The sequence below is a fragment of the Eubalaena glacialis genome, chromosome 7, assembly GCF_028564815.1.
Source record: "Eubalaena glacialis isolate mEubGla1 chromosome 7, mEubGla1.1.hap2.+ XY, whole genome shotgun sequence".
NCBI classification, from domain to species: Eukaryota; Metazoa; Chordata; class Mammalia; order Artiodactyla; family Balaenidae; genus Eubalaena; species Eubalaena glacialis.
Window position 1 is genome coordinate 36398767 of NC_083722.1, and position 23627 is coordinate 36422393.

The 23627-nt window shown below is 39.2% G+C and overlaps 1 protein-coding gene across 1 annotated transcript in view; it reads right to left on the bottom strand.

The window, feature by feature from the left end:
• The window catches only part of DNAH8 (dynein axonemal heavy chain 8), a 310762-nt gene that overhangs the window by 173495 nt on the left and 113640 nt on the right, over positions 1–23627 (bottom strand). Inside the window, exons 38-45 of the mRNA XM_061195092.1 lie at positions 18459–18683; positions 15157–15329; positions 13152–13330; positions 7825–8012; positions 4822–4908; positions 4624–4731; positions 3244–3378; positions 1466–1627 (exon numbers count right to left, since the gene is read on the bottom strand). Coding sequence (XP_061051075.1) covers positions 1466–1627; positions 3244–3378; positions 4624–4731; positions 4822–4908; positions 7825–8012; positions 13152–13330; positions 15157–15329; positions 18459–18683 — 1257 coding nt within the window. The remainder of the gene's footprint in view (positions 1–1465; positions 1628–3243; positions 3379–4623; positions 4732–4821; positions 4909–7824; positions 8013–13151; positions 13331–15156; positions 15330–18458; positions 18684–23627) is intronic.

Consider the following 23627-nt stretch of genomic DNA (forward strand, 5'->3'; position numbering starts at 1 on the left):
TCAAACAAGGTGTGATTGTGGACAAAATCCTGTAGCAGGGAGACTTAAGACTGGCCCTGCAGGGCACTCTGGAACATAAGTTACACCTCTGTGTTTGTTCCATCTGGAAGCAGGAGAGCTTGACTTTCCTACTGCATTAACCACAAGTCCTTAACTAAAGAAGGTTGTTTTGGGAGCAGGGGAAAATAAACTCCCATGCACTGCCTGTGCTTTGTGACTGCCAAAAAATGTGGGGTTGGTGAACCCTCCTGCAGAGAGTGGTATATATATGTGGGATTGGAATCACAGTTCTAGAAGCGGGGGAAGGGGCGCATGGATATGGTAAAAGAGATTCAAGGAGACATAGTAAGAACATGGACAGTGTCTATTACAATATCCTGTCTATCTTTTCTTTTAATAAAAATAACAATTCAAAGGTCTCACAGCTGATCAGAGGTAAAATTTGAGTTATTCTCCTAACATTTTAGGTAGAAATGTATTACCTCTGTAATCCATAGTTTAAAAGCAGCAGAGGCACTGGCCATATTATACTCAACAGTAATGTGTTTGACATTAAACAAAAACACAATATTCTAGTGCCCCACCAACTAAGGTGACTAAGATTTCAGTACTCAATATACTGTATACATATCACATGTAAAATTATGTTTTCCCAGAAATTTTAAAAAAATGTTTAATGGTTTCCAAAACATAGATGATGAAAAATACTTTCATTTTTTTTCCCTATATACTTCCTTGTAAGATTTGGATCTGTCTCATACACTTGAACTGCTTACGATGTGGCAAGAAGAGTAAGTTAAAAAAAGAATCGCTCTTTTTCAAATGCAGTTTTTAACACTCTCCACAATTTCGGCACCTTCATTTTCCAAAAGCCCTGGAAAATACCCCCAATGCATCAAGCTCATGGGGATTAAATTCAGCGTCTCTGCTACAGCTTCTTGGCTCTGCTTGGTAAAATCATTGGTAGGCTGTCACAAGGATGAAATGTTAGGGACAGAAACACACCAAGAGACACATGCAAAGGATTGAGTTTAGGTGTGAACATGCCCACACACAAAGCAGGAGCAAAGTACCACCCCCAGATTCCTCAGGCTCCATGCCCTATGAAGGCCCCCAGCTATGGGAGATGCTGCCCAACTGGCACAAGAGCCAGCTGGGTCATTCCATCTCCCTGTGTTTTTATAACCTACTATCCCCTCCCAACTGTTCTTGAGATTCTGGTTACCACCTAACCTAACCTCATCAGGTGTAAGTAACTTCAGTAACTGCTTGATTAGTATAAATCTACACTAACATCCCTGGGACCAACACCTCTCACTGAGGACTCTTCTTGCAATGATGTGTTTTAATTTAGTTTCAACGTTTACATTAAGTAAGACTAATTTCACAAGTTCTTCTCTTCAAATGACAATCTTTAACAACTCCCACTGAACATCATACTGATAACAGATTAAAAATGTTTTACCTGCACAAGTTTGAGATTCCAGGGTGGGTGGTTAATCAAACCTTCCAGTTGAACCTGGTTGGCTACTGCAGCTTGCAGTTCCACGTAAGTATTACTATCTAGTTGTAATCCTGGAAACAGGTCATTGATTAAGCTGAGGAACAGGGGTTCATCTTCATCAATCTAAGGTAGCAGAGAACAAATTTACTCATTCAGTCAACAACGAAGCTTGTAGCAGAAGCTCACAGCACTTATCACTTCATGCCCAAAGAACCATTTTATTACTCTCCTAGCCACATGTGTATGCTCTAGTACTTTCTCCCAAACACCACCACGGAATCCACATTACCTACGGCATTGCACCCAAAGTTCCCTGGCATTCAAGGTCTTCTCCAGTCTACTGCTCCAAGGTCTGATCTCATTTCTTTATCCTATGAATGTTCTGCTTCCCACAGACAGGTATACGCACTAACCTTAAAAACATGCAAGTAATAGTCCCAATCCCATGAGAAGAGAGTATTAATACTTCACTTAAATTAGGAAAAGATCTGTAATCCTGCATGTCTGGCTCATCCAACACTGGCTGGAAAACTGCATCAGAGCAGCGTTCTGTCTCTCTTGAAAGCAGCAGGTTGGAGTAAATGGACTCCAATCCTTATTTACCACATCTTTAATACCGAGATCACCCCATGCCCAACAGCTGACCCCCTCTGAATTTTTCCTTATTCTCTGGTGGGGGAGGGTCTCCGGATACTTTCTGGAACTCTCGTCTAGAAGTTTCAGGAGTACCATTATTAATGGAGGCAGTGAGCTATACTCTGGAGGGAGCAGAGGATTTAGCCATCAGAAAGTCTCGTGGACTTTTGTTCCAGCTTATCAACTGACTGTGATTATGGGTGAGTCCTACACACGTGCCTCTCCCATAAGAAAAATGGCAATAAGCACGATAGCCACCCATATCCCCCAGAGTGGCTGTAAGACTCAAACAAGACAATACCCCTGAATAGGTTTTGTAATCGTCATGAACTACACAGATGTTAGTTGTTAGTTTTGTAACTAGAATGCGAGCTCCTAAGATCCATTTCTTTCTCAACCTTGTACTCCCAGGGCATGGACATGATATGTAGCATATGGAAGCCCCTGAATAAAAGCCACATGAACCTGTCCGTCAACCAGTTTAAAACAACCTGGCTGTAATTGTGACAAGCATGAAATCGGTGAAATAATTAGTATCATCTCTACAGCAAACTTTCAATGTATATTTGGAAAACAGAAATGGTGTTGGTGTTTTGGGAGAGACATAGCTAAGCTAGTCACATACAGAGAAAGCAAAAAAATCTTTCATGGTTCCCTATGAATCCAGATTTTCATATTTAGAATCTGTGTTACATTATGAATAATGGACTGACATTTGGGGGCTGGAGCCCACTGGTGAAGCCTGTTTCATGGCACACAACTGAAAAAAGGATGCATTTGCAGCCCATGTGGGTCATACAAAGCCATGGGGTTTTTTTGCGGGGGAGGGGGGTTGCCTTACTCTGAAAGCTCAGCTCAGTGGTAACTTCCCTGCAATTTTTTTTTTTCTTTCTGCACCCACACGGCATGCGGCATCTTAGTTCCCCAACCAGGGACTGAACCTGTGCCCCCTGCAGTGGAAGCGTGGAGGGCTAACCACTGGACCGCCAGGGAAGTCCCACTTCCCTGCAATATTTAATGTTAACAGCTTCACATGAGCCAACCCCCACTTGTCAGCCAGGTCGAAATCCTGAAAGAGAAATTAATTCAGAGAAGAAAGATACCAATTTAGAAAGGTTCATATCTCTTAGTCCTCTCATGACGGTGCTTAATTCACTATCTTCTGGTCTGGCTCTTTTTTGAGATCCAAGTGTCCTCAGTACAGATAGAATATTTCTCAACCCAAAGTCATAATGAACCTAAGATGAGAAAAGAAAGAAAAAAGATTATTCAATTGAAAAATTCTAAATGTAGACTCACTATGTATTACATATAGGTAGATATTCTGATACTTATATACTATAGTTTTGGAGTGGCTGAGTGGCAAAGTTTTATTAGCTTGATTCTCCCGCCTTTCCTTTGACTGAAAAATGATCACTCCACTGGAAAGGTCAAGCTGTATGATACAGTGTTCACACCTTAAATATCTTTTGAGAACAATACAGTCTGATAGTCTGAGTGGCAACCATTTAAAATGCATGACCAACAGGTTACATACTATGTGATTCCCTTTATGTAATATTCTTGAAATAACAAAATTATAGAGATGTAGAAAAGATTAGGGCTACAAGGGGCTATAGGGATTTGGGAGAGAGGTGAGTGTGGCTATAAAGGGGTAGCAGGAGGGAACCTTGTGGTGATAAACAGTTGTGTATGTTGGCTGTGATGGTGGTTACATGAATCTACACATGTTTTCATAGGACTACACACACACAAACACACACACACATGAGCGCATGAAAAATTGGTGAAGTCTTAGTAATTTCTGTTTATTGTACCAATGTCGATCTTCTGGTTTTTTTACTGTACTATAGTTATAAGATGTCAACACTGTGAGAAGCAGGGTGAAGAGTGCACAGGACCTCTTGAACACTTCTTTGCAACTTCCTGTGAATCTATAATTATTTCAAATTAAGAAAGTTTTAAAAATACGTAATTAGGGGGCTTCCCTGGTGGCACAGTGGTTGAGAATCCGCCTGCCAATGCAGGGGACATGGGTTCGAGCCCTGGTCCAGGAAGATCCCACATGCCGCGGAGCAACTAAGCCTGTGCGCCACAACTACTGAGCCTGCGCTCTAGAGCCTGGAGCCACAACTATTGAAGCCCGAGCACCCTAGATCCCGTGCTCCACAACAAGAGAAGCCACCGCAATGAGAAGCCTGTGCACCGCAATGAAGAGTAGCCCCTGCTCGCCACAACTAGAGAAAGCCGGCGCACAGCAATGAAGGCCCAATGCAGCCAAAAATAAAATAAATAAATAAATAGATATTTTTTAAAAATAAAATAAAATAAAAATACATAATTAATAGGTCAAATTAATTATACATATACTTTAGAAAAGAGTCAAGGAATTTTTTAACTCCCTAATTAGCATGTATCAAGGTAAAATTGCAAAGTTAAAAAACAAGTTTTCAGCTAGGGGGAAAATAGATATACAAAGTTACCTGTTTAGTAAGTTGCTCTTCACAGAGTTTGTAAAGTACATAAAACTTTTGAGCCAAGATAACATTTTCAAGAAAACCACAGCTTGCAAGTTTAACTCGCATAATGATCTGAAAATTAATACAGTGAGATTTTTCAACTTTCGTGAAAAACAGGTAAAGAACATAAACTGTATTATGCTTTTAAATCCTGATGCATACCTGTCTATCAGGAACCATCATAGCAACAGTTCTAAATTGAATTTTTAAGTTCTCTGGTAGTTCCTGGCGCCCAGCATATCCAGGGTTCTAAAAATTAAAATTATTTAATTTTAATTGTTGATATAATTTTCATTTCATGAATACAAATACATTTCAAATCCCTAAGTCAGATTCTAAGAGGGTATTGAAAAACATTAGATTCATAAAATGTCCCTATTTTCACAAAAATGTGTACTGGATCATCCATATTTATTAATGTCACATCACTCCCTCTTACATATTTCCATTTTCATTGTACTAATAAAGTCACACACATGCACACACACACACACACACACACCACTCTGTGTAGCAAAAATTAAGTATCTGTGTATCTATTTATTAAGAAAATAGAAAAGGAAATAGAAAAGGAATTAGAAAAGAAAACTGAATAAATACTGGGGTAATTATGATCTAAAATATGTTATTGAAAGAGAAGGAAAATTCAGGATTTCATACTAATCAGTTTACTTAGGTAATTTTTATTTCATCTCTTCAATTATCCTTTGCAGTCAGAATTATAGAGTTCTGTGGCTGACAAAGTACCATTTAAAAAAAAAAAAAAACATGGGGAGGAAGGGAAATAAAGACAGGAATGTTGAGAAAAACACTGAAAAGGACAAAAGTAGAGGTGGAAAGGAAGCTAATAAGTAGCAAGTCTGAGGACAGGTCAGAACCAAAAGTCCCAAGGGAAAGGTTAGAGGGTTCAAAGGCAAGTAAGGCAAAGAGGAGGCAGTTATTTTAGGAACGTGCATGAAGAAACCTTCAGTCCCTGAGCATTTACTGGACACTGTCAATAGGCCAGATAACTTGCTAGGTGCTGGGAATACAAAGATTACTGGCTGCCTCTCAATACTCCTTTTTTTCATCCTTAGGCACAGAACCCCAGTTGCAAGCTGGGTGCATCACCACCAGGTTTAAAACCACATTTCCCAGCCTGCCTTGCAGCTGGTGTGATTAAATTCTACACTGTGAGTCACAAAGGGACACAGTGTATGAAATATCCTTGATGTCTTTTGAAGGCAGTTGATTCAATCAACTGGCTGCAACAGAGATGCTTCTGTAGCATCTTGGATTATAAGGTGGCCTTGAAGATGGAAACCATGATGGTGTAGAAACACTGAAGGATCTTAAGAGAATACATCCTTAGATGTTAAGCCACTATTTTTCATGTCTCAGTTATTCACAGCCTAATGCAATTATCTAATTGATATTTCCAATATTATTCTTAATCCAAAGGGAACATTAAGACTCTTTTAAATTCTTCTGAGCCACAGCATCGCACTGAGTAAACTTCTTCATCTAATTTCCTGAGTTATAACTGATCACGTCAGGATTATTAATATTTACCCCCAACTGCTTAACTGGCAGAAATTAGAAAATTTTCTGATTTTTCTTCCTATAATTTATCTTTATCCACTCAGGACACTTAAAACTCAGAGTACTTGTATTATCTTGCGACTTAGAGACTTAACAGGATAGAGATCATTTAAAAGCATTAAGTAAAACCAGTTCAACATTAACCTCACTTCTCCAATTTATAAACACCTCTATTTATTCATGCCTTTGGTCTTCTGTCTTTACAACATTGTATCACAGAGCTCTGCCCTCAATCACACAGTAACTGAATTTGTTACAATTCTTTGGTATAGGACCTTGTTGAATTATTTTGGAAATTTTAAATCATTTCCATCATCCTTTATTAAGTGTCAGAGAAAAGCCAAGTGTAGAGGGTAAGTAGTCAGGTTTTGATGTTAGACAGACAATAACATCTTTCTCTAACTAGCTTGAGCAAGTTTTTTTAATTTCCCTGAGCCTCGGGTGTCTTGGTTATAAAATATCCGCCATACAAAATACTACGGGACTATACCTCACTGACCCTTCAAAGTTAGGTGTGGCCAAGTAAATTGTTTTAACCAATGGTTGTGACCTGCGTCACTTCTGGACAGAAACCCTAAGAACCAGAGCATAATTCTTCTTGTTCTCTTTTTCCTTTGCTACAGCAACCAGTAACGACTGAGACAGTACCAGAGTAAAGACATGTAAAGCATCCCCTGCCCTCTCCACCCTGACACCATCATCCCAAAGTGGACATGGGGCATGAGAGAATAATAAATCCTTGAGGTTTTAAACCACTAAAATTTGGGGAATTGTTATTGTAGCTTCTCCCTGTCTGATACAATATATAAAATATTTAGCCCATCCCCCTACACAAAATTAATGCTCAATAAACAGTAGCTATTTTTATCTTTAACATATCACTATTTTATATTCTATCTGGACTATTTTTACTACTCAAAAAAAAAAAATCATATAACAGGGACTATACTCTGACCCCTGGATTGTCAGTCATTTACCCACTAATATATGCCTACTTTTATTTGAGTCTATAACAATTAAACCAATAAATTGCATTTAAAACCTATGCTCTTCAATCCCTTTTAAAATCGCATCAAAAAGTATAAAATACTTAGGAATAAACCTGACCAAGGAAGTGAAAAGAATGAAATAATGCTGTTTGCAGCAACATGGATGGGCCTAGAGATTATCATACTAAGTGAAGTAAATCAGACGGAGAAAGACAAATATCATATATCACTTATATGTGGAATCTAAAATATGATACAAATGAACTTATTTACAAAACAAAAACAGACCACAGACACAGAAAATAAATTTATGGTTACCAAAGGGGAAAGGGGGTGGGGGAGGGATAAATTAGGAGTTTGGGATTAGAGATACAAACTACTATATATAAAATAGATAAAAACAAGGTCCTAGTATATCACAGGGAACTATATTCAATAGCTTATAATAAGCTATAATGGAAAAGAATATGAAAAAGAATATATACATATATAAAACTGAATCACTTTGCTGTACACCAGAAAGTAATACAAGATTGTAAATCAACTATACTACTTCAATAAAAAATTTAAAAATATATAAAACCTATGTTCTCACCATTGTTAAGAAGATTCCAAATTCCGGATTTAAATCAACACAATCACCATCAGAAAAAATGAACTGTTTTTTTCTCTCTTTTCTTGCTGTCAAAACAATGTAAATTTGTTGGGCTGCCACTGATAATACAGGCAATTCAATTCTGTTAAACTCATCAAAACAGCCCCAAGAACCTGACTGTGCAAGACCTGGTATGAAAAACAGTTAATCTGATAAGTTTTACTTTGTAATATACCTTCTTGATGGCAATCATTTCTCCAAAGCACTCTCAAACAATTTTATATTGAAATACAATTTATGTAAATTTCATACCTGGCTGTTTACAAAGACTTAGTTAATTCCAGTGATATACAAAGGTTTAATTATTTGTACATCATCACCAAAACAATGAAAATAGTACACTGCCAGAATGAAAGTACAGACACATCATTACACCAGGGATGCTGAAGGGTGACAAAAATTTGATTCAGTCTGGATGTGCCACCTCCAGTGGGGATGGGGGTGAAGCAGCCATAATATTTGGGGAAACTAACAAAATAACGGATGCCCTGTCTGTGTCAGATCACTCTGTTCCTTTCTTATTGCAATGAGAGAAATGCCAGGAAGCTAGGTGAGACAGAGAATGGTCAAAAGGATGTTTATTTATTTCTTACAAAACCCAGCACGAAGGAAGACCTGGATATTGGGAACATTGCTCCTGTCTATTCTCTAAGGATGAAAACCTTCACTATCTTCAACTGCATGAAATGCTTTTCTTTCTTTTATTATTGCTTCCCCCCATCTACCCCCCCACACACTTTTTCTTCTCTCTCCTTTGGGAATTTCCATTATGTGGATATTGGAACTTATATATCTATCCCTATGGCCCTTAAATTTTTCTTTCAAACTTTACATTTCTTTTTGCAATGTACTCTCTTGGCTAGATATTCCAACTCAAGAGAGGTTTTTTGTTTTTGTTTTTTCTCAATTTTTATTTTCAATTTCTGATTATTCCAATTGTTATTCTTTTCATAGCGGCTTATTTTTTCTTTAATTGGTTGTATGTGGTAAATTCTTGAATCTCTCTGAAGCCATTAATTTTAGTTACTTTTGCATTTTCTTTGGTTTCCTCTATTAATCAGTTAAGTGGTCAGTAGGTCTCTTTGCTGTTTGTGAGTGCCTCCTTAATGTCTTCAAATATTTTATGATACTTGCTTATCTCTTCATATGTGTGTATTTCCTCATTCCAAATGCAAATTCCTGTTTGCAGGATGCATGGCTGCCTCTGGCAATTTGGGGGAAGGGATGAGAGAGGCAGGAGAGCTTACCCTCTGGGTCTGGAGCATGAGGTCTGACCTGGTGCAGGGCTTGCCTCTCTGGCACAAGCCTCTACCTGACACTGATCTTTGCCAGGACTCCCACTTCAGACCTTTTACATGGAGGAAAAATACTGGAGACAGCCACTTCCTTTTCTTTTTCTCTGCTTTCTGCTATAGTTTTGGCATTCTAGGATTTACCTGGTGCTCTAGTCTGCTTCTCTCAACCATCTTCAACCCTTAAGCCAGGAGTGATCCACAGAAGAACTTTCTCTTTGATTAAAAAGTGATTCTTTGGGTTTAATTTTTTTTAAAGTACAGGCAATTATAATGAATAATATAATGAATACCCATGTACCCACCTATCAAATCTTAACAATTTTGCTTCAGATTTCATCCTAAAGAATAAAATATTAGAACTACGGTTCAAGTCCACGTCTGTCTCTCTTGGATCCACACTCTCTCCTTCTCCAGAGGTAACTTCTATCCTGAATTTGATGTCAATGGTTCCTATGCATGTTTTTAAACTACTGCTCTTATGCATGTATTCACAAACACTACGTACTTTGCTCGTTCAAAATTTGTTGTGTGTGTATCTATTTTTCTATATATCTATAAAATACTGTATACAGTATAAATATATACAGTATACAATCAAATTAATAAATTTGATTTATTTGCTGTTCTCTGAAGCAGTGCTACCAACTTACACACACAGAAGAAGTACCAAGGGTTAGTTTCTACACACCCTTACCAACAGTGGTTTGTCAGACTTGTCCATTCTTACCAATTGGCAAGAGTGAGAATGCTATCTCATTATTGTTTTGTATTTCTTAATGATTTGAAGAAAATCTTTCTTTCTTTTTCGTTCTTTTTTTTGTTGTTTTTTGGTCACGCCATGCGGCATGAGGGATCTTAGTTCCCCAACCAGGGATTGAATTGAACCCCTGTCCCCTGCAGTGCAAGCGCAGAGCTTTAACCACTGGACCGCCAGGGAAGTCCAAAGAAAATCTTTCTTAATGCTGGATATTAATCTTTTGTCAGCTATACATGTTAAAATATCTTCCCTCAGTCTGTAGCTTATTTTTTTCTCCTTCTTAGAGATGTATCACAAAAGACTGTAAAATTATATATATATGTATATACACACAACACACGTACAATTGACCCTTGAACAATGCAGGGGTTAGGGGCATGGACATTCCACACAGTCAAAAATCGATATATAACTTTGCAGTCAGCCCTCCCATATCCATAGTTCCACATCTAGGTATTCAACAAACCTGAGACCATGTAGTACTGTAGTATGTATTTAGTTTAAAAAATCTGTGTAGGGCTTCCCTGGTGGCACAGTGGTTAAGAATCCGCCTGCCAATGCAGGGCACACAGGTTTGAGCCCTGGTCCAGGAAGATCCCACATGCCGCAGACTAAGCCCATATGCCGCAGACTAAGCCTGTGTGCCACAACTACTGAGCCTGTGCTCTAGAGCCCGAGAGCCACAACTACTGAGCCCGAGGGCCACAACTACTGAAGCCCACGTGCCTAGAGCCCGTGCTCCGCAAGAGAAGCCACCCAATGAGAAGCCCGCACACCGCAAGGAAAAGTAGCCTACACTCACTGCAACTAGAGAAAAGCCTGTGCACAGCAACAAAGACCCAGTGCAGCCAAAAAATAAATTAAAAAAAAATATATATGTGTATAAGTGGACCTGCTCAGTTCAAATCTGAATTGTACAATGTATATATATCCAACAGGCAGGTAATTAAAGATAGGAGCTGGATGAGCAATCCCATGGTTTCTATTACAGGGATATTCTCTTACCCTGTTTAAATGTATCAATCTTTTCTCTATAGTTTGTTATTTTTGTATAAAAAGTCCCTTTCTACTCTGAGAACAAAGATATTTGCCTTTATTACCTTCTAAAATTCATATATGTTTTGCCTACCACATTTAAGCATTTAATCCCCAGAACTGATTTTTATACATCATAGGGATCCAATTTTTATATACGTAGGGATCCAATTTCCCTTGTTAAATATTAATCATCTATTGTACCAGAATGACTTATTGCAAAGTCTATCTCTTCATCACTGGTTTTCAATACCACCTTTTCCATATGTCAAGTGTCCCTGGCCTATTTCTGCATTCTCTACTATATTCCACTGGTCTATTTATCAACCCCTACACAAATACCACACTCTCTTAATTATGTGCTAAATGATATCTTTCTGAAATTTTCATTTTCTTTTTTTTTGTGCATGGTTAATTAAAATAAAATTTATTTTTTTGTGTGTTGACTTCATATTCAAGTAAACTTGCTAAATTCGACTTTCTATAGTTTTGTTGAATTTTCTTTACTGTCTACCATATCATTTGTAAATAACTATACTTTATATTTCTTTCTTTCCAGTCTTTGTATTTTTGTTGTCGCTATTGTTGTTGTTCCTTACTGCAACTGGGCAGGATACAGAATACAGTGATAAGTAGAACTAATAGTAATGGAAATCCTCATCTTATATCATCTCAAAGAAAACGCTTTCAAATTTTCAATAGTATGATGTTTGCTGGGGATGCCCTTTATCAAGTGAGCTATGTGGATGGATATCTGGGGGAAGAATCTAAGGAATAGCAATCATATGGAGGAGGGAGTGTGCTTCAGGATGTCTGGGAAACATCACAAAGGTCAAAGTGGCTGTAGTAGAGAGAGTGAGGGAACAGTATCGGGAGATGAGGTCAGAAGGTCACAGCCATGCAATGGGGAAGGAGCAGGTATGACTGTACAAAACAACACAGGACCAACACAGGCTCTTATTCTCAGTGAGGCCAGTGCCCAGCTTTCAGCAGAAGAGTGTCATGATCTGACTTACAATTGGAAGGAACCAGTTTTGAGATTAGAATGGAGAGCACAAGGGTAAACTCAGGGAGACCAATTAGGAGGCTTATTGGAGTAGCACTGGTGAGAGATGATGATTGGCATGAACTAGGATGACAGCAGTGGGGATAACAGAAGGTGGCTGGTGTTGGATGTATTTTGAAGGTATAGCTAATAGTGTTTGCTGACAGTTGGATGTGAGTATGAGAGAAAGAGAGCTGTAAAGGATAAGTCAAAGATTTGTGTGTAAGCATCTGGAAGAATGGAGTGGGTGTTTAGTGTGTCAGGAAAGGCTGAGGAAGAAGTAGATACAGGGAGGGAAGACCAGGAGTTTGGTTTTGGATACAGTGAATCTGGACCTGTTAGATATTTAAGTGGTGATGTCAAGGAGTAGATATCAGTTGTATTATGTGAATCCACAGTTTCAAGGGTAAGTCTGAGCTAAAGATGTAAATTTGATCATTTAGATAGTACTTAAAGTTTGGGTCTGCATGCAATCACCAAAAGAAGACCACAGAGCACTGAGTTCTAAGACTGAAGTGCTCTCTAATCTTTTTTCTTTGTCCATCTGAAACCACCTGTTATCTATCTTTCCAGATATTCTCAAAATTTCCCATCTGCTGGTGCCTCCCCTCTTCTTGTTTTCTAGTGTTACCATCCTTTTTAAAAATCTTTCAGGAATTCCCTGGTGGTCCAGTGGTTAGGATTCCATGCTCTCACTGCAGAGGGCCCAGGTTCGATCCCTGGTAGGGGAACTAAAATCCCATAAGCCACACAGCGTGGCCAAAAATAAGTAGATAAATAAATAATAAAAATCTTTCATTTCAATGGGATTTAATGCAGGAAGGGAAGTCACATGTGTAATCAGTTTGCTATCCTGATCTTATCTCCTCCACCATTGTTTCAGGCAGTAATAAATTGATTCCATTTTCATAATCCAATACACATTCAACTCATGGACTGTAATGCCAGCAATAGTACTGAACAATATTAAATTGATGATATCCAGCCATTCTGACCCAGAAAAATGGCAATATCATATGCATCAACCTATATTAATTTTGGTTATGTGGGATACTATCATTTTAGACTTCTATCAGAAAATAACATTTAATTGCAATAAAAATAAATTCACCAAAAATAAGTGTTTGACACTTGCCTTTAAAAATCCTTCCTAGCCCCCTGAAATCCATTTGATCTGAGCAGTTAAACACGACCACATATTTTCCCAAGCATCTTCCCATGTCTTTTGTAGTTTCTGTTTTGCCAGTGCCCGCAGGTCCTGCTGGAGCCCCTCCCATGTTCATTCCCAAAGCCTGTGCCAAAGTGATATAGCATCTGCGAAAGTGAATGAGATAAAGCATTGTGAATATGGGATAACACATGTTACAGTAAAGCATGAGCAAAAGTCCAGTGTGATTGGAATGAGCCTGTTTGTTTTAGAATTTGAGCAGCCCACATAAGAGACAAGCAACCAAACAAGGCTGGAGTATCTGATATTCATTAGAAGTAATACAGCGTTTGCAAAAACACTCAACTCTGACGTAAAAAACCTGCAGGCCTTCCTTCCATTGTGGTCACGATAAATCCCAAGTCAGAGAACCAAATGAGCAGCAGTGTACTGGCAGATGTTTAACAATGGGCTCTCCAGGAACAAAAATAAATCTGATTTTTTTTTTGGCCATGCCACATGGCATGTGGGATTCTAGTTCCCTGACCAGGGATCGAACCTGTGCCCTCTGCAGTGGAAGCGTGGAGTCCTACCACTGGACCGCCAGGGAATTCCCTAAATCTGATTTTTATGTCTGCTGATTTCTGTGGTATAAATACTTCCACCATGGCTGATAACAAGCTACCAATGTGATAGCACAAAACTGGGAAGAGATGCATGACGTTGGCTCTTGCAAGCTGGTACAAGCCAGCTCCAGCACACCACTGCAAGTAAATCGTTTTACTATGAAATGTTTCGCTCATTTAGACACATGTAAAGAACAATATAATGAATCTCCTTGTATCCCTAATCCAGCTTCAGTTATATTTACTTCAGATCTAAGCAAACTTAGTAAAGCTTCATAAGACATGAAGTTTTACATGTAAACATCGACTGAAGGGAAAACACCCTGAAAAATTTACGCTGCGATGGGACTGGGCATATAAAGGGAGGTTGGATGAGTCTAGAGGAGGTTGAAGATATAATTTGGCTGTATCATAATTTTACCTGGAGGCAGCCCTATTTAAAGTAACAGCAGAATTCATTGTTCTATGACCCAATTTAAGTCAATTCTACAAACGTGTATTGTCTTCTATGCACAGCACATGGAACCAGGTAATTGCAGGACATATAAAGATGAAAAAAACCCAGCTCTTGTCTAGTGTCCTATATTGGAAAGAATGGTGAGGGGATCTGCCGTTGACTGATTATTCAGACCTAGCCAAGAAACATCACTTTAGGTATTAATTTCCACATTTGACAAACCAGGAGACTAAACTAGACCACCTCCAATGTCCTTTCCTTCTTTGCAATTCTAATGATCCCCTTTATGGTTCTAGAGACATTTGTCCATCCTGCAATCTAAATTTCACTACTAAATTACTCATAGTCAACATTCAAGCGTCCTTTTATTCTTTTATCTTTTTCTATTTCATAAAAATGTATATATGCATTTAACTAACAATGATGGCTGTTCCATTGTTAGACTTTGATGAGCTAGCACGGACCCCACACGACAGCAATACGCTTTTGTTAACATTTCAAATGTAATTTTTAAAAATTAATTAATTTATTTATGGTTGCCTTGGCTCTTTGTTGCTGTGCGCAGGCTTTCTCTAGTTGCGGCAAGCGGGGACTACTCTTCGTTGCGGTGCGCGGGCTTCTTATTGTGGTGGCTTCTCTTGTTGCACAGCACAGGCTCTAGGCGAGCGGGCTTCAGTAGCTGTGGCTCACGGGCTCTAGAGTGCAGGCTCAGCAGTTGTGGTGCACAGGCTTAACTGCTCCGTGGCATGTGGGATCTTCCTGGACCAAGGCTCAAACCCGTGTCCCCTGCATTGGCAGGCAGATTCTTAACCACTGCGCCACCAGGGAAGTCCCTCAAATGCAATTTTAAAACAATTTTAAGCACATGACTTAATTACAAAAATGGAATAATAAAAATGGAGTTTCCTACCTATCTGTTAATGGAGTGATAACAAGACGATCAGTGCATCCCAGAAATTCATTCTGGTAAATAAAATCAACATCTGTAATAGACACCACTGTTTGATCCAAATCTTCCTTAAAGTAAAATCTACTCTGTTTTAGCCATTCAAAATCAGTAACTGATTTGATATGCATTTTTACCTTAAAAACATGAAATACAAAGAGATTAGTACTGAATTGCAGTAGCATAAAACACAAGCATATGGGCAGTTTTTATTCACTCATTCACGAATTGATTCTCATTCATTTAACACATATTTACTGAGTCCCTCCTTGGGCCTGACACTGTGATGGGTGAACAAAGACAGACATGGTTCCTGCCTTCTGGAGCTGACAGAAGAGGACAAAAGACAATCAGATAAACAAGTAGTTGCAATAAAGTAGGAAAAGAAACTCAGGGTAATGAAATTATGTAGCAAGACAACCTCACCTAGTCTAGAAGGTCTAAGCGGGATACTTGGAGAAAGAAACATCTAAATTAAACCCTGCAAAAATAGTAGGAATTAGCCAGGGAAATAAAACAGAAGGGGTGATGGAGGTGTAGGAGGGCAAAACATTCTAGATGAAGACCCAGAAGATCTGACTGGCATGTTCAAGAAACTGAAAGAAGTTCAGTACAGCTGAGGCATCCAGGACTCTGGAGAAAGAGTGAGAGCTGAGGTTTCATAGGGCAGAGCATAGAGGTTGGGCATTGTTCTCATGGCAATGGGAAGCCATGAGAAATGGGAAGGGATTAAGCAGAGAAATGCATGGTCATATATGCACACATGACTTCTTGCAGTAGCATTGTGGCCAAACCAATCAATCTGTCCAGTCATCAGCTTATACCCATGGGGCAAGAGGTACTGGGCTCCCACCACCATGGATGCAAGAGATAGAAACCAGCTGAGCACGTTTAGGAACAACATCCCACCGCCACCACATTCTACAGTGCTTCATGACTTTGCATCAGCAAACCTGGAGAAACCCCAGTCCTGCCCACTCAGGGGAACCAACATAGGAAGTGGCAAGTGGTCCCCTTCACTGCTCCGCAACCCAGGGCCCACTTCCAGGTCATTCGACAGTAAAAAACGGACTCTGGCAACCGTACAATGCTCAGTTCTCCATCTAATCAAGTCTTCATGCTATTTACCATCTTGCATTTTGTTGTTGTTTCATTGTTTATGATCTCGCTTCCCCCTCCAGTTAAGAATTCCTATCTTCCCTCTTAAAATGCAGTTTGTATTCATCATCTTAAAAGAGCTGCTTTCAGGTAACATAGTCTAGTACCACCCCCAGGGACTCTGTTCTCTAACACAGGACCCTCAGCCATGGAGATGCGGTCAGCTAGCTACTTTCAACAACCCAATAAGATGGTAAAGAGGGGGTGGAGGAGGAAAAAGTAAAGAAAAATAGCTAATATTTACTGAGTTGTTACTGTACATCAGTCTATTCTAAGCATTATACATGGAAAAATAAAATGCATACATGCTGGCCATGAGATCTCATTTTACTTGGAATGCAAACTGACCATGAGTTCAGTAGCAATTAAGACAAAAAGAAAACAGTTTCATAGTCTTAATTGTGTGTATATTTTCTTTTAAAAAATCCATTTTGTACAGAAAGTAAAGATGTGCTGAGCATTTTGATTTTAAAAAGAAATTTCTTCCATGAGACTTCAGCTTTAAGAGTCAGTGAGAGATGTATAGATATCCTCAATAGTACATTCATAGCAGGTATAGTAATGGATTCCATATGAACATTTCTTGAAGTGGACTTCAAGGAAAGCCAAAGTATAATGGTAATTGCAATTCAGTGAAAGCAAATCTGTGGAAGGCCAAAGCAATATGGTCTAAAAGTATGCGGCTTTTTGACGGTTAGCTTGAACCAGAGAAATCCAAGAACAGTGTTTCCTGAACTTTAATACACATATGAATCACCTGGAAATAGTACTGAAATGCAGATTATGGTTCAGTAGGTCTGGTGGGGAGGCTGAAGATTCTGCTTTTCTAACAAGCTCCTAGGTGAGGCCCAATGCAACTGATTGTCATACAACACTTTGAGAAAGAAGGATCTAGATTACAGGGGAATAGACAGACTACATGTCCTTCAATCTTCAATAAATACAACTTATCTGATCAGAACTTTTGATACAAATTTGGAACAGGTAGCCTGGGATCATAGTCTCTAAAAAAGCACCCCAAGTTGCATGAATTATGTGTCTCTGATGAAGGAAAAAGATGCCTAAAAGATAGATAAAATCAAATAGAATAAAGCAGTGGTAGTTAAAGACAAAACTAGTCAAATGGTGCAATATCAAAGCCACCTGGGGCCCCTACCCCATAATAGATAACTACTGCTCAAGACCACTGGTTAGGGTTCTATTTCCAAAGGGAATTCAAATATCATCCCTCTTACTCCCACCCTGCAGAACTTTGCCCAAAGCAAGCCATGATGCCCTGTTGGACACTATCAATTGAACAGCCATGAGAGTTCCCTGAAGCTTGGTTCTATTCAATCTGGACTTCTTTCACAGTTGGCTCATCTGTTGGAAGAGGTAATCTAGAAGACATGACCGCAGGTTGACCCACGAGCTGGATGGACGCAGGCAATTGGAGGCTCCTAATCCCCTTCCCTGTCCTTGGAATGGGCATTCTGCCCACTGTTCCCACAGTGGGGCTGTTTTCAAGGACGCAGCCTTGAGAGAGCAATGTGTTGTTGAGACCATCTGGATGGTATATGTGACAGTTAAGGCCTCTATATAAACTTAGAAAATTTTGGCAGACAAATGCAGAGATCTACTCTGCTTGTGGCTGCCCAAGACAAGCCTCATGAGTAAACTTCCTGGCTTATTAAAACTTCCACCTACCAACCTGGAGTAACATGCCTCTCTCTTCAGGCTCTCCTTGCCCTCTCTATACAGGGGCCAAGTTATGAACTAACATCATCATAACTCATGACCAAGCCCACCTAAATTATATCACATCCCTGGTTATTGATTTAATGAAACAATTAGTTCAAATCACATCAGTTGATTCCAGACTTTCAGAATGCCAAAGGTGAATATACACATATGATTGTTAAAACTTCCAAATATAGATATTTGTAGACATTGTATAGTTGTCTACAACTATACAACTATACTGGATAGTTGTGAAAAAGGACCAAGCAGATGGAAGGTTCATATAAGTTAAGAAATATGTATAATACTTAACTGTTCATTATTAGAAGCACTAACTTATTAATTAGTATACTAAATTATTTTAAATTAAGGAAAAAATGATACTTTACCAAGTCATCAAAAATATCTCTCTGATGCACATGGATGGTAATTAGAGTTTCAAATTTCACTCTATCAAACTTGCTCAGGTCATGTGTTGTCTGACCAATTAGAGTATTTAGAATATCCAAAAATTTCTGATTGGTCACTTGCATGATTTTCCTGTCATCTTTTGCATTATTTAAAGCCTCTTCTGAATCATGTGTCCACAACATCTGAAGTCCCAGAAGCCCAACCTACAAATCCAGAAGACAAATAAATTTACCAAATATTTAAAGCACATCTGCAATAAAATTTAGTGGTCACTTAGTCACATAAAGGTGAACAGTCTTACTGATTTTAAAATAAAAATGGGACATGCATTTCTCTACTCCCAAAGGGTAAAAACATTTAAAGTTCAAACTATTGATTATTTAATTACTTCAATGTCGATAGATAAATAATAATTTGAACAATTGCTATGATTTATGGAATTATATGTGTGTTAATGGAAGATGCTTGGGAAATTTTTCTACAGAGGGCCTGAGACCCATATACTTTCACACAGTGATTTTTCTTTCTCAAGAAAAGAAATGGAATTAATAGACTACTGTGTATTTTTCTTCAGCAGGGTTTTGCAAAGGTTTCTTTGCATCTTCTAAAAAGGATATGCTGCCTATCTCTTTTCTTAATCTTGCACTCTCTCTAATATCCGTATCTTTATCTACCTCTACTTCTCTGTCTATATATTTATCTACGAGAGAGAGAGACAGAAAGTGAGAAGGGGAAAAGCTTGTCCTTTGTCTCCTGATGAAGGCATAAGGAAACTGTGAGTGGACTGTCACCTTACATACAATTTCTGCTGCAGAAAAGGAAATAAAAGTGGTCAGAACATGCCGTACCCTCACTCCCTCACTGCAACAATTGTCCCTTTGGGAGCTTTTGTTCATCCCCAGAGTCAAGCAACAGATCCAAGATCATTTGGACCAAAAAGGAATTCCACATCTGGTAGGGGAAGGAAAGTGTGTGAGGGCATGTGGGTACTGCAGGCATGGCATTCGATGTAGGTAAAGCAGGAATAAAACCCTTTCCTTATCCCTGCTTCCTCTGGAACTTCAATAATTTTCCTGCTAGAGTAGTGGCCAATCCTGGGGTCTGTAGGTAAAGATAAATGAAGCACCTGGCTGAGAGGAGTAATGGAATGCAGAGGAAATAGCTGCTGTCAGGAAGCTCCCAAGAGCAAGCAGATTCTCTTTGCACAAAGCAAAGAGAAACAATACAGAAACAGTAGTGTAAGGCTTTCTTGATTTAAAGACCAAACAGACCTGCAGACCCTGCAAAATCACTACATAGAGGTACATTCTAAAAACTGATCTTTAAAATGATAACTATCCTGATATCTCTTGCACCCGTGGCCACTGGCTTCCCTGTGCATTTGGTACTGCTGGGGCTCCCGCAACCCAAGCAGCCATACCACCTCTGCACCCTGTCCTCACTGGGGCAGATCCAAGTGCTTTAGGGCAGCCCCAGGAGCAGACTCCTGTGGATGGCCCACACACAGAGGTGGGATAAAACCAAAGCTGAACCCCAGGGGTGGGGCGACCAAGGAAGAGGATCGAAAATCTTCCCATTAGCTGCACAAGCTGCAGATTAAATCCCCACAATCAGCTAGGTAGAACCTGCGCCCATGGAATATTTGAGTAGACAATGAGAGTTCCCACATATGAAAACAGTCTAGCTCTGGCAGCTGTGGACTTTGGGGGCAGCACACGCAGGAACTGGGCCAGATCAGAGCCTGAGTGGTCCCCACAGGGCACACAACAGGTCCAGAGAACAGCCCAGAGGCAGTGGAGGGCCTCTTGGGGAGGCGGAGGTGGGCTGTGGCTCACAGCAGGAGCAAGGACACTGACAGCTTAGATAACGTTATTATTGCTATTATTTTTATTATGTTTTGATTTGTTCTGTTGTTGGTTCTTTTTTTGGTTGTTGTTCTTGTTTTGTTGTTATTAGTCTTATTTAGTCTTTTGGGATTTTCTTGTTTTTTAACATATCTTTTATCTTTTATTAATTTTTTTATATATTTCTATTTTTACTATGCTTTTCAGTTGTTCTGTGCTCTTTTCCCTTTTATTCTTCTTTTTCTTTAATGTATTTTTTAATTTTTCTATTTCTACTTTGCTTTTCTTTTGTTCTGTGTTTTTTCCCTTTTTTCTTTTTTAATCATTTTTGTCAGTTTTTGTTTCTTTGCTTTATTCTTCAGTTGGCACTCTGCTCTGGTTTTGTTTTTGGGCTTTTTGTTTCTGTTAGTTTTGTTTTTAATTGCTTGATTTCGTTTTCAGGTTCTCTTGTTTCTCTGGTTGTTCTCTTCCTTTTTGTTTTATTTTGTTCTGTTTTTGTTTCTTTTGTATGTGTGTGTTTCCCTGTTTCTGTTTGTTTGATTTTGCTTTTACCATTTGTCTGGGGTTTCATTTGTCTTTTTTATCTTTTTTTTTTTTTTAATCCCCTTTATTGCCATAATGAGCAACTTCCAGGGTCTTAGTTCCCTGACTGGAAGTCGGCCTGAGCCTCTGGGGAGGGAGCGCTGAGTCTAGGACGCTGGACCACCAGAGAATTCCCAGTCCCAGGGAATGTTAAGCGGTGAGAGCTCTCCAGGAGGCCTCTATCTGAATACAAGACTCCATTCAACTGCCTGCAGCTCCCAGTGCTGGTCACCTCAGACCAAACAACAAACAAGACAGGGACACAAACCCACCCATCAGCAGACAGGCTACCTAAAGTCATACTAAGTTCACAGACACCCCAAAACACACCAGCTGACATGGCCCTTCCCATCAGAGGGAAAAGACTCAGCTCCACCCCCCAGAATGCAGGCACCAGTCCCTCCCATCAGGAAGCCTACAAAAGCTACTGGACCAACCTCAGCATCAGGGGCAGAGAACAGAAGCAAGAGGAACTACGATCCTGCAGCCTAGGGAAAGGAGACCTCAAACACAGTAAATTAGACAAAATGAGAAGACAGATAATTATCTTGCAGACAAAGGAGCAAGATAAAAACCCACAAGACCAAAAAAATGAAGAGGAAATAGGCAAACTACCTGAAAAATAATTCAGAATAATGATAGTAAAGATGATCCAAAATCTCGGAAACAGAATAAAGGCATGGATCAAGAAGATACAAGAAATGTTTAACAGGAACCTAAAAGAACTAAAGAACAGACAATCAATGGTGAAATGAAAAATACACTAGAAGGAATCAATAACAGAATAACAGAGGCAGAAGAAGGGATAAGGGAGCCGGAAGATAGAATGGTGGAAATAACTGCAGCAGAGCAGAATAAAGAAAAAAGAATGAAAAGAAATGAGGACAGTCTCAGAGACCTCTGGGACATTAAGCACACCAACATTTGAATTATAGGGCTCCCAGAAGAAGAAGAGAAAAAGAAAGGGACTGAGAAAATATCTGAAGAGATTACGGTTGAAAACTTCCATAACATGGGAAAAGAAATGGTCAGTCAAGTCCAGGAAGCCCAAAAAGTCCCATACAGGATAAATCCAAGGAGAAACACGCCAAGACACAAATTAATCAAACTATCAAAAACTAAACAAAAAGAAAAAATATTAAAAGCAGTAAGGGAAAAACAACAAACAACATACAAGTTAATCCTCATAAGGTTAACAGCTGATCTTTCAGCAGAAACTGCAAGCCAGAGGGAGTGGCAGGACATATTTAAAGCAATGAAAGGGAAAAACCTACAACCAAGATTACTCTACCCAGCAAGGATCTCATTCAGATTTGACAGAGAAATCAAAAGATTTACAGACAAGCAAAAGTTAAGAGACTTCAGCACCACCAAACCAGCTTTATAACAAATGCTAAAGAACTTCTCTAGGCACAAAACAGAAGAGAAGGAAAAGACCTACAAAAACAAATCCAAAACAATCAAGAAAATGGTTATAGGAACATACATATCAATAATCACCTTGAAAGTAAATGGATTAGGGACTTCCCTGGTGGCGCAGTGGTTAAGAATCCGCCTGCCAATGCAGGGGACACGGGTTTGATCCCTGGTCCGGGAAGATCCCACATGCCACGGAGCAACAAAGCCCGTGTGCCACAACTACTGAGCCTGCGCTCTAGAGCCCACGAGCCACAACTACTGAGCCCACATGCAACAACTACTGAAGCCCGTGTGCCTGAAGCCCGTGCTCCACAACAAGAGAAGCCACTGCAATGAGAAGCCCGCGCACCACAATGAAGACCCAATGTGGCCAAAAATAAATAAATAAATAAATAAATTTTAAAAAATGTAAATGGATTAAATGCTCCAACCAAAGGACACAGACTGGCTGAATGGATACAAAAACAAGACTCATATATATGCTGTCTACAAGAGACCCACTTCAGACCTAGGGACACATACAGACTGAAAGTGAGGGGATGGAAAAAGATATTCCATGCAAATGGAAATCAAAAGAAAGCAGGAGTAAGCAATACTCATATCAGACAAAATAGACTTTAAAATAGACTATTACAAGAGACAAGGAAGGACACTACATAATGATCAAGGGATCAATCCAAGAGCAAGATATAACAATTGTAAATATTTCTGCACCCAACATAGGAGCACCTCAATACATAAGGCAAAGGCTAACAGCCACAAAAGGGGAAATCAACACTAACACAATAATAGGGGGAGACCTTAATGCCTCACTTACACCAATGGACAGATCATCCAGACAGAAAATTAATAAGGAAACACAAGCCTTAAATGACACATTAGACCAGATGGACTTAATTGATACTTATAGGACATTCCATCCAAAAACAGAATACACTTTCTTCTCAAGTGCTCATGGAACATTCTCCAGGATAGATCACATCTTGGATCACAAATCAAGGCTCGGTAAATTTAAGAAAATTGAAATCGTATCAAGCATCTTTTCTGACCACAACACTATGAAACTAGATATCAAATACAGGAAAAAAACTGTAAAAGAAAAAAAAAAAACCATGGAGGCTAAACAATACGCTACTAAACAACCAAGAGATCACTGAGGAAATCAAAGAATACCTAAAAGCAAATGACAATGAAAACACGACGACCCAAAACCTATGGGATGTAGAAAAGCAGTTCTAAGAGGGAAGTTTACAGCAATACAATCCTACATCAAGAAACAAGAAAAATCTCAAATAAACAACC